The following is a 12,279-nucleotide window of genomic DNA, read 5'->3' as shown; positions in this document are numbered from 1 at the left end:
ATAGTATAGATTATTTATTATGTATGGTGTATACATATATATACACATGTACATTTTATTATGTATGGTATATACCTGCATGTTTATGAAAGCATTGGTTATTAAGAGAAAAGAAAAAAGAGAAAATTTTAAAATACTTTTAAAAAAATAGGACTGTATCCTTTTAACTCCTGTTGGAACATAACTAGGCAAAGCCATTGACTGCAGGTAGAAACCATGTGCACCTGCATGAATGAATAAACAGGAATGACTTTTAACCAGCCCATCATGGTAGGTAAATAGGGGTTCTGAAGTGCTATAGGGTACCGGATCCTCAGCTCTGCTGCAGAAGTTAGACAGTCCTCGTGGCAATCTTGTTTGCATGACTGATTCGCTCCGCAAATGCTTTCTGTTTAGAAAAACCAAAGTAAACTCTGGCTCAGGCTGTCCTACGGCTATTAGATTTGAAAGTAATGGAGCCTGAATTTCCAATGGTTTCGTGTGTTTCAATATTGACTTCTTACCTATGCCTTTCCAAGCTCACAGCTTTACTGGGGAGGGTATTCCCACATAGACACTCAGTACACAGAGTGGCAAGTGCAAAAGGATGCGTACACCAGATACTTACAACCCAACGAGGAAATCCAGTGGGGGCATTCCAGCCACCACAGAGACTGTTAGAAGAGAACTTGGGACAGGAAGGCCTTTCAATGCCCATTCCCAGCAGGGCCCTGGGCACCTGGCTTCTCCAGTGATCCCCTTCCTATGCCTGTCTCAATCTTGTTTTCCTTCTGGGGGAAGTTGTGGGCTATGGAGCTAATTGGCCATGTGATTAAAGCATCTTCTAGACTGTGGCCTCAAGATTTATTTTTCTGTCCTCTTTGTAGGTGTTTACTGAGCTGGGTCCTGTTTCATTTCATATGCTCATCATATGCTGCCTTCAGGACCCTGGCAAAATTCCCTCAGGCAAAATTCTTATGAAGATTCTGACAAGTAGGTCGGGCGTGGTGGCTCACGCCTGTAATCCTAGCTCTTTGGGAGGCCGAGGAGGGTGGATTGTTTGAGCTCAAGAGTTCGAGACCAGCCTGAGCAAGAGCGAGACCCCCGTCTCTACTAAAAATAGAAAGAAATTAATCGGACAACTAAAAATGTATAGAAAAAATTAGCGGGGCATGGTGGTGCATGCCTGTAGTCCCAGCTACTCGGGAGGCTGAGGCAGGAGGATCTCTTGATTGAGCCCAGGAGTTTGAGGTTGCTGTGAGCTAGGATGACACCACGGCATTCACTCTAGCCAGGGCAACAGAGTGAGACTCTGTCTCAAAAAAAAAAAAAAGAAAGAAAAAAAAAAAAAAAAAGATTCTGACAAGTGAGAAAAGGCCTGTGCTCAGCCAGGGCAGCCCTTACACCCAGGGACAAGTGGCCACCTCCTCCCCCGTGGCAAGGTGCTGCTGATCACAGGTGCTGGAGATTCCCCGGCCCTGTCATGGAAGGTACTCTGTAGCACGGGGGCTGGGCCCTGGGCCCTGCAGAAGGCGCAGGGTGGAAAGTGGCCAGCACAGTGAAGAATGCATGGGGAACAACAGACACCTTTTCCATGGACCCTGCTGTCTTGGAGAGACATTGGAGAGGGTTTCTAGTGCAAACCTTCGGTGAAGGAGACAGATGACACATTCCATGGGTTGGCACTTATCAGTAGCTTTGGGGAAGAATATCAGAGGAAACTGTCAGAAAATGACAGTGTCATGGTTCAGTCACAAACTGAACGAAAAAGACACAGTGGCGAGCCATGCATGACCTCACCCTGCCCGTCTTCCTTCTCCTTCTTCCGCTGCTGCTACTAGATGAATGGAACCAAAGTCCAAGCCGGAGCTGAATGGGGATCCGGGGATGCCCTTCAGGGATCCACAGGGCCACCCCATGAAGGAGCGCGTGGGCCGTGGAACTGCTGCATCTAGGCGAGGTGGCACAAACCCTTCGATGCTGTCCGGAATTTGCCCGATTCAGGCAGCCCTGACAACCACGCACCTTAGCAGAGAGAGCTCTGGCTACTCTTTGCTGTCATCTCCATTTCCCTACACAGTAAAGAAAAACATAAAAACTACTATTTTCCCTGACTACCCCACTTCCTGTGCCTTTTGGCTCTTTGGGGCTTTGCGTGGTATATCCGAAATAGCATTCTTGCTTTGGCTTCCGGTGAAGCTGGTTGCAAGAACCAGATCTGTCCCTCCCCAGCTGTGTGGCATTAAACAAGCATCTTACACTCTCTGAGCCTCTGTTTTCTGAAAGGCCAGACGAGGATAAGCCTTACTGTGCAGATCTGCTGTCTGGGTTAGAAATGATGCTTGAATAGTCCCCCACACGTAACCTCAAACATAAGAAGCCTCGGTCACGGGTGGCCATTCACTATTCTCTTCTTTCTCTCATCCTGCCGTCCTTCATTTTCTCCCTTTATTATCTATTTTGTATAGTACCAATGGGGCTCAGAAAGCAGTGCCCCAAAATGGAGGCCTCAGAAGCAAAAGTGTTTCTCTGACCTCCAGTCCCCCTGCCGCTCAGTCCCACTCTCCCTGAGCCTAGTCGTAGAAACTAGAACCCCTCTTCCCCGAGGTCATAAAAGCCAGAACCACTTTTCCCAAAATCCAGCCATAAAACCTAAAATTATTCTATGTAAAAACTGGCTATGAAGAAATTATCTGACCTATCTCATTTGACTGTAGGTCATAGTCACCACCATTCCAGAGAAGGCCCTACCCATCACCCAGGAGGAGGGATTGCAGCTCAGAGAGGCCAGGAAGAATCTAGACAGACAGGCCTTGCTGGGTTTCCTCACTCTGTTAGCGTTAGACCATACCCTTTTGTTCAATCATATTTCTACATGGCTGTCCATACTTTGTTGGACCTAACCATAACAATGGACAATTTCCAGGGCCAGGCCTGGTGACTCACGCCTATAATTTTAGCACTTTTTGAGGCTGAAGCAGGAGGATCATTTGAGCCTAGGAGTTTCAGACCAGCCTGAGCCAACATAGCGAGACCCTATCTCTACAAAAAATAAAAACATCAGCCAGGGGTGGTGGTACATGCCTGTAGTCTCAGCTACTCGAGAGGCTAAGACAGGAGGCTCGTTTGAGCCCAGGAGTTTGAGGTTGCAGTGAGCTATGATTGTGACATTGCATTCTAGCCCAGGTGACGGAGTGAGACTCGGTTTCCAAAAAAAAGAAAAAAGAAAAGGACAATTTCCCCGGTATCTTTGGGTCTTCATTCTGAAGGCTCCTGTGTATACACACTAAAAAATTCGTATGTCTTTTCTCCTATTTAGGGGGCCTGCGGCCTTGCTCCTTATGGTACAGAGAAGAATCTATAGCAAGAAGGCATCCTCCACTTTCTCTTCTTATTGATTTAAGTCTACCTGCAGCCACAGTTTACAATACTTTACAGCTTCTACTAACCCTGGCCTCCAGTTAGTAGTGGCCAACAAGCTATAGGAATCAGCCCACACAATCTACAAAAAAAAAAAAAAATTAACAACCAACAATAATTATAATTGTCTTGATCCCCCTTTCCACTTATCAGATTGCCGAAGTTAATGTACAATGTAATAGCCACGGCTGGGAAACGGGCGCCCGATCCCCGTGTTGTTGGAAGCATAACGCGGTGCGACCCTGATACAACACAGAAGTCAAAATGGCAAAGCCTTAAAAATATGCTCACTCTCCGCCCTGGAAATGGCACCTCAAGGAATTTATCCTGAGGATATAAGCAGCTATGTTGACAAAGATCTGCTTACAAAAACGTTCTTGTAGCACTACTTGAAGAAATGGAAACAACCTACATGTCCAAATAGGAGACTTGTTAATTGGAATACATCTATATAATGTAAGGCTCTGTTGTTAATAAAAATGACAGCATGAAGTCATGTTTACTGATGTGGAAGCATATTTGTACATTTTGTGTGTGACAAATACAGGCTGTAAAACAGTATCGCGGGGGCAGGTACGTCTTTTCTGCTACACCAGGATTGAGCGGATAAAGGAGAAACTCGCCCAACTCTTCTATTAAATAGAATGGCAGGTAGGCAAGTAGGAGGAAGTCTCTACCATCCTGTCTTCGCCTTCTGTCCTTAGCGTTCCCCAGGGGAAACGAGTGGCTCGGTGATAAAAAAGACCAGGAACGTGTTCCAGGAGGCGTGCGCCCTGGGTGTTGGTGCTCAGATCCATGTGGCTACAAATGGTGCACGTTTTTCTTTCCATTTCTGCTTCCAGAAGGCGAGCTCACCTACTTGGGGGCCCAGGTGGCTTCTGTCCCTGCGGCAAGGGTGTGAGGCTGGGGCCACATCTCTATGGCACTGTCAGGGTAAGTGCTCTGTAGCCCCACCACACCCACAAGCAGTGTTTGGTCTTCAGGTGGAGGTCGAGGGACGGGTTGGTCCATGATGCATTCTCCAAGCCGGCTCACCAGAAGAAAGCAGACACTGCATGCACACGCCCATCATCCTCCTTCATCTCCCTTCTTTGGTCCAGAACCCATGGGGGAAAGAGGATTAATGAGGACCCTCACACTCTCACACCCAAACAGATGGATAGTAGGTTCCCACAGTGTCTGTGAATGTACAGGGGGAAAGATTCACACCTGAATGCTACAGTGGTCATCCCCAGGGGGTGAAATTATCTGCATGCATGAGTTTTCTAATCAATTCTATTACTACATAATTGTTATAATCATTCTATTTACACCGTTAAGGTACAAATAAAATTCCCCTTTGTGCTTGTTTCCTGTTACAGCATACATTTTGGACCTTCCCTGCTGGGATGGAAGCAGCGAGCAAGCTAGCATTTGTTGGATACCTAACATGCATCAAGCACAGCACAAGGAGTTCAGACCACACTTTTTCTTCAGTCTTCACATCAGCTTTAGGGTTCAGGATTTTCATGTAAATTTTTCAGATGGTAAAATTGAAACTGCAGAAATTAAGCAGCTTGCACAATGTCACATATCGAACAAAAGGCAGGATTAAGCCCTTACTCTCAATATGGCCTGCTCCCAAATCCATGCCCTTCCCACTGGAACATAATCAGGGAATGGGAGACAGTTGAGTTAGGTAAAGGGCACAGGTATAAAGGCAATGGTGGAGCTAAACTGATATCACAGAATGCATGTGCTAGAGGAAGTCTCATAGTCAGCATGAACACACACCCATTTTTCCTATAATTTTCACAAACCCAATCCTTCGAAAACCAGAAGCAATGCAAGGAAGAGCAGAGAGGGCGGCTTCTGGAAAGAGATACCCTGGGGACAGTGCTGAGAGGAGCACGTGCAGTCTTGACAGCCAAGGGAGAGAGAAATGTGAATAAATACAAACACTGAATCTCTTGGGGCAGGACCCTCTGAGGACTCAGGGAAAAGGGACCCAGTGTCTGCGATCTAATCAGTCCTCCAAGCACGGCTGAATCTGAAGAGGGCACGATAATTGATTTTCACAATGATGATCCTGAGTCATCAAGAAAAGGTTACATTTTATGTTCAGAATTCTCTGTTTAAGAAGGCAAGGAAGCGTGTAATCCATTTGAGAAAGATTTTCATTTCAAATAGTTAAAAATTCTTTGGAAAGATTTTTTGTGCTTAAAAGGATAAGTGACAGTTATCTGGAAAATTCACTTATGTGGAACAATGTCTTCCCTGAAGATTCTAGATCAGCCAGGCGGTGTGCTGTATTTAGTTAGGCTTCTGTCACTTCTCTTTTGTTGACATTGTATTGTCCGTTTTTCTTTAGCCTTTCAAAATCCCCAACTTCCAAGTGTTGGACTGTATGCTTCTTGAGGCTAGAGATTGTGACACCCTCTCTTAAATACTTCATACCCTTGTGGCCTTTTTTCTCCCATGAGACAAATGACGAACGGACATTCACAAAAGTGACAGACTCCCTGGGCATGCATAAACTTTGACAAATCCCTCCCGGCCACTTGCAAAAACTCTCCTGGGTCTTGGTAAGCAGTCCTAGAATTTGTTTGGTTTTGTTTTGTGCAAGCATGTTAATAACTATATTAACCAATCACTCTTTAAAAAAATGGGAAAAATAATTAAATAGGATTAGTCTAATTATTTCTAAAAGCAAACTTTATTTTTAAAAAATCATTTCCACAAAGACTTCCACTTTCCACGTACTATTTCTAATGTGCACACACAGGCTTGCCGGCCTGCCCTGAGGCCCCCTTGCCTGATGCTGCTCCTTTATGCATCCTCTGCCCCAGACACAACTGTCCCTCCTGGGTGAGTGTGCTGAGATCCTGGTACCTTCTCATGCTCTAGTCCCTCTCCCAGAAATAGCATTTCCCACTGCCACACTTTCTGTGCTGAGCTCAAACGCCCTTGTCAAGGGCCATTACTCTCCAGAAGCTTTTCCTTCTCATAACTGTTGCAGGATGGTTATTGTCACTGTTTTCTTTTTGACAATGAGAAGAAAACCTTGAGAGGGGACAGAACTCTCTCTAGGTCCCGTCCTGGGTTACAGAGCCAGAACTAGAACATAAATAGACCTCTATTGGCCACAATTCTCTCCACTGCACAGTGAACAACTGTAACCGTAGCCCCCTTCTTGGCAAATATCCCTCTCCTTGATACTCTGGGTTTGGGAGGCCCATTTGTCCCTCATGGCACACACAGGGGGACAGGGGACCGGTGAGTCTTACCTGGCGTGTTGAGCAGGCGGGACCTCCTGCAGTGGTAGGCCACCTCCTGCTCACAGTGCTCGGAGCGGTCAATCATGGCCTCCAACTGCTCCATGCTGCCCCCGTAGTCCAAGGCCATGGCGTAGGGCTTCTCGGGGTTGGCGCCGCGCACATGGGTCAGCTCTGTATTGTTGTGCTGCACTGACGTCCAGATCTTGTCCTCTGCCCAAACAACACAACCCAAAGCAAGAAATGTTAGATGGGAGGTCAAAAAAGGGGCATCCAAACAGTGTGATGGGCCACTCAACATGCAACCATCAATCGCCGCCTGAGTGTTCAACTTACGCAGAATATTAGCACAGAAATTTTGTTCCTCATGGAGCTCCACCAGAGTTAGTATTAAGAGTCAATAATCTCAAAAGCTGAATTTGTAGAGCCTTTATTCCACGGGCTTTATGCTAAGCAGTTAATGATTTCAGTTAAAATTGGTGATACCTAAATTGGAAGGGATTCAATACTGCTATGTCAAAAATTGTTTTAAAAATGTGAATGAGGAGAATTAGGCAGGACACCCAAGACCACGTAGTTAACAAGTGACTAAGCAAACATTAGAACCAAGGGTGTCTGACTTCAAAGCCTGCACTTCCAGCGATTGACACACTTCCTCATAAGAGAAACACTGGCATAGATTATTTTCACAGAGAACCATTTTCTCAGAGAACAATGTTGAGATTATATGATCCACACTGTACATGTAATGCACTTAATTACAGATTTTTTAAAAATTATTTATTCTCCCTATTACCTCTATCTGCAAACAAAAAAAAAAGGAAAGATTTGCAATAAAAGACCATGCAGGGATGAGGACCTTTAAATCAGGTCAAAGGACATGTTTTGCCTAATACAGGGAAAGAAGGAAGGCATGGAGAAAAGAGATGGAGAAATCCACATGTGAAGCATATTTCTGCCAATAACAAGCTGGAACAAGTCATTTCCCTTTTCTGAAGCTCATTTCTACCGTTAGTTAAAACCAACAACACTGACAACAAAAATGAGACAGCAATACTAGCGATGCTGAGGCAGGGATGTTAATATAAAATAGCAACCCAAAATAGGAAGTTGCAAGGCACCATGTGGATGTATCAGACACCCTGCAGTAATAACCTGGGCTAAAACATTGACTGCAGTTGGACATGCAATTTAATTCTAAACATCCTCCCAAATAAAGCAATAGAGAGAATACGAAGACTTGAAAAGCTTTTGTCATCTGGGAATCTTGCCCACATAATCGCACCAATACTCTTCATGGGCATTCAGAGCTGAGAAGGAACCCAGCATAAAAATCATGTGCTTCTTCCCCACCCCTCCCACCCTCTCGGTTTTAAAAATGGAGAAACTAAGGTCCAGAAAGTGAAGAAATGACTCAAAGCGTATCCATTAGACGATGAGCACATGCTCTGAAAGTAACCACTGCTAACGAGCATGACTAAGACATAAGATCACAACACAGCAGCTGACAGGACTGGGCTGAAAAGAGAAAGGACAGACCCCCCAGGTGCCTGTGTAAACTCTTTCTTTCAACTAACTCTGTACACGACTTGGGACAAGTCACTGGCACTTCCGTTTCAAAATATTAGACAGAGGAGGAGGAAGAGAAAGATAATTTGGTTTTAATGATCTCTAAAGGATTGTCCAACTCTAAAAATGTAAATACTTCTTGAAACATAAAATTAAATTATGCTTAAATTTTCTGACTCATCTTAAGATTGTTTTTTGAAACCAACCCATTGATAACCCACATGTTCCCACCATTTTAGCGAGGTAAGATTACATTTTCTAGAAAGAAAAAAAAAATCAGTCATTAGATTTTGACTTTGAAAATAAAAATAAGATATGATTTATATTGGTTAAAAATAACAATATTGCAAAGATAACCCCAAATTTTAGAAATGTTGGTACCAATATAGAAAAATGCTGATAAAATAACCAAAGAAAAATGATCATTCAATAACAAATTACTGAAGAGGGAGAAATAAAGATGGACAGTTTTGAAATATCCATGATGCTTATAAGAAGAAGACAAGGAAAATCCCGTCTGATCTGTAACAATACATGCTATGTTACTGCTCCGTACTAGGACATTTTACATATATTTCATCTCCAGTACTCATAACAGCCCACCACCGCAGACATCACTGCATGCGTAGACATGTATGTGTGTATGTAGTGCTATCCGCTAAGTGCATGTACATGTTCACAAGTGCCAGCTTCGAATACCGTAAGAGGAACAGTGGGAGAGATGATCACTTGAAATCTAGATCCTATCAGCTGGCTTTTATTTCAAATCTGGACTGTGACCTCTGATTATTTTTCTCCTGGGAGACAGTGGGGTAAAGACTGAAAACAAGAAGGTAAATGGGCATTATTTTTTCTGTTCATTTATCTATCTATACATCTACCCATCCATCTATTAAACTTGTCCCCAGTCTCAAAGTGCCCAATCTCATTCCAAAGTTGATTCTGCACATTACTAAATAATATGGACTTCTATTTTCCTCTAAGTGTACACAGATTTTCACATCCATATATCCATTCATCTACTTGCTCACATATTCATTTATTGATTTGCTTATTCATTTACTCATTGAGTCACTTTACCCAAATCATATTCTATCTTAGAGTCACTGATATCACTACTGTGATTGTTCCTCATCTTCTATCTTTCTTCCTCTGCTGTGTTGGTTGCTGTGCAGATCTAGCCGGTCATCCTGACTAAACATGGAAAGGCCAGGGGTTAATGCCACTGCAGGAAAGTCTGCTCTGGTGACTGCTGTCCTGACACCTAGTCTGGACTGGGCAAGGACGGTTCGAACCGGAGGGGTGTGTGTGAAAGTCCTCTCTGAAAGATTTTCAAACAAGCAAAATTCATTTGACAGACTTAGGTGAGTGGGGAAACGGAGATTCACACTCAAGTGGACCCACACATGGCTTCAATTACAATTGGGTCCGCAAAGGGAATGTCCAAGATAGTCGATTTAGTCGATGGGCAGTAGAGACTAGTGGACACAGCCCGGGCTGTGGAGTCAGACTATCTGGGTTTATGCGCCAGATAAACTCCTGCTGGTCAAGCAACCTCAGCCAAATTATTACTTCTCGAAAGCCCAGTTTCCTCATCAGTGATAAGTAAAAAGCAGCAATGGTACCAACAATACCGTGAAACAGCCTGACTGTAGAACACAGGCCTGTCCAGATTGGAATCTGCATTCTGCTGCATGTCGGCAGTGAAAGTTAATAAGGTCTCTGAAGTTCCCTCATTGGAAAACAGGGATATTATAATCAATCATTTCATCCATAATCATATCATAATGATTTGGTGTCATGTTTTACAGGAACACATAACAGATTATAGGCCATTCAAAAGAGTGAAGAATCTATACATTAGAACTTTCTATAACATCAGAACAAGAGGCTGGACTTTGCTCCTTAGACAGTTGGGGGTGGGGAGCTCATCTCACAGTGAGGTTAATGAGCATGATGGACTGCAATTTCTTATGATATAGCTGCTGCTGCTGCTGCTGCTGTATATAATAAATTATCACTGCCTTGTTCAGTTCTCTTTTCACTGAGGAATAGCCTCACATGACTGTTTATTTGTGTCCTTGGCATTTCCTGAAATTTCTTCAACGGATCTTGGTTTTTAGTACTCATGGACCCAGAAACCTGGAAGAACATTGCCCTCTGATACTATCTTTTGCTACCCAGGTCATTCCATTTCCTCACTTCTACTGTACACACCCCTCGATCCCACCATTAGGAGCATGGCCTTATCTCCCCAACTGCTGCAAGCGCACATGTATTGAGTTGCCCGAGACCAAAGAAAAGAGTGCATTTGGAGATTTTTGAACAGGCAGGGACATATTCATCATCAGCTTAGGAGGGAAACAGGCCACTTCACTAAGCATCCTAGTTAGCTTAAAGTAAGTTATCATATATCTAAAATACTTGCTTTTTTAAAGTTGCATTGAGCACCATGGGCTGGCATGAGTATGATTGACCTCAGGACCCAGAGCCACACCAGCCGCTCTGCTGCCTTTATGTGCAAAGGGGGTTACAGGCCATGGGCCATCAGATAGCACACAATATGAAGTTCCAAAGCATTCTTTCAAAGACATAACCACATATTGTTTTGTAAACTAGAAAAGCATTTCCCAAATTGCATTGTGAGTTTTAGCTTTATATCTCTCTATAAAGCTATGAGATCTTCCAGGATGTGAAATGTGTCATTCATTCTTGTGTTCGAATATATGCCCAGTTAGTTTTGTGCCAGCTACCAGAGTACATACACAGGAGGAACATGCCCTAACTACTCCAAATCTTACCGTGGTTTTTGGGGAGAATGTTGTGTACACAAGAATGAGAAATGTCTCAGGCTATTGCAAGTACTCTAGAGATTACCGGAGAGGGTGTGCAGAAGTCTGTGGGGGCAGGTTTGGTAGGGGTGCGGGGGAGAGGGCAATGTTATAGAAGCTGGCCCAGTGGAGACATTGAACTGTTTTTCTTGAGAATTTTCAAGGTCAACAGGGGTCTTTCACCCTCATACCACCAGAGACTAGGCTAGCGCTGAGCGCCTTTGGACTTCTGGGTATCTTTGTCAAGTGAAAAGATAATTAATCGCCACCATTTGTATTCTGCCAGGTTCTTGGTTTCAGCATCTTTAAAGTTGTTCTTCCGTGCATATATTATGTATTGGTCCAAATTTAAAAGAAGTTTCAAGTTATAAGATCAAAATATGCACATGTACACACACACGCACACAAGAGAAAAAGATAAGGTCGCACAAAAAGCCAGCCCATGTGTAATGATGTGATATTCCAGAACATTTTCTATTATCATCCCTGTGGTGAAATCTTCCCTGCTTAACACCCCAGAAAAGCTCTTGAGCAACCTTTACTCCTGGGTCTCTAGGTGACCTACCTGGTTCTTCTGGCTCCCATCTAAGAAGCTGTAAACTGTTTATATACAGAACCACAATTTAATTTTCTTTCATATTTTTTCTCTCATTATATCTGATTGGTCTTATTATTGTGATCATTATTATTAATAATAGTAATTACAGATGCTGTAAGCTGTTTCATCCGTTACCATGGGGATCACCACTCAGAAGAAAGAACAAACAAAAGGGAAGTAAAAAGGGAAGAGACAAGAAATAATTCTGATTAATAAGACCTCATTCTACACACATATCTGTCTCTTTGCAGAGCCAGAAAAAACTGCAATTTTTCTATCACAATGCTGGAAGGAAGGGAGGTCTACAGATTGTCAATACCCAGCTTAATTGAACTGAAATCACTGTGGGGAGCTGCTTATATCCTTTGAACAGTGTGCCAATTCACTTACACTCCTACTGTAATAAAGTAAGTCTATATTAAGGTCCCTGGGGTCACTTCTGGTACAGTTATCTACGTTGACAAAGTGCATTTTCTATGCCAAGGGTAAAGACAATCTAAATAATCCGCTAAGTACTATCTCTACTACTCATTTGCCATCTACTCATGTGTGGTCTTGTGATGTCTCTTGTCATTTTGCATTGGTAGTTATTTAATTTCTCATATGTTTGTCGCTTGTCTCCCCATTT

General features: G+C 43.4%; 1 protein-coding gene across 1 annotated transcript in view; it reads right to left on the bottom strand.

Moving 5' to 3' along the window:
* The window catches only part of CNTNAP5 (contactin associated protein-like 5), an 819,231-nt gene that overhangs the window by 226,748 nt on the left and 580,204 nt on the right, over positions 1-12,279 (bottom strand). The window contains exon 13 of the mRNA XM_012651908.1: positions 6,666-6,866. Within this exon, the coding sequence (XP_012507362.1) occupies positions 6,666-6,866 (201 nt within the window). The remainder of the gene's footprint in view (positions 1-6,665; positions 6,867-12,279) is intronic.

Source organism: Propithecus coquereli, unplaced genomic scaffold (assembly GCF_000956105.1).
Source record: "Propithecus coquereli isolate 6110/MARCELLA unplaced genomic scaffold, Pcoq_1.0 Scaffold375, whole genome shotgun sequence".
Classification (NCBI taxonomy): domain Eukaryota; kingdom Metazoa; phylum Chordata; class Mammalia; order Primates; family Indriidae; genus Propithecus; species Propithecus coquereli.
This window is presented reverse-complemented; position numbering and strand designations above follow the sequence as displayed.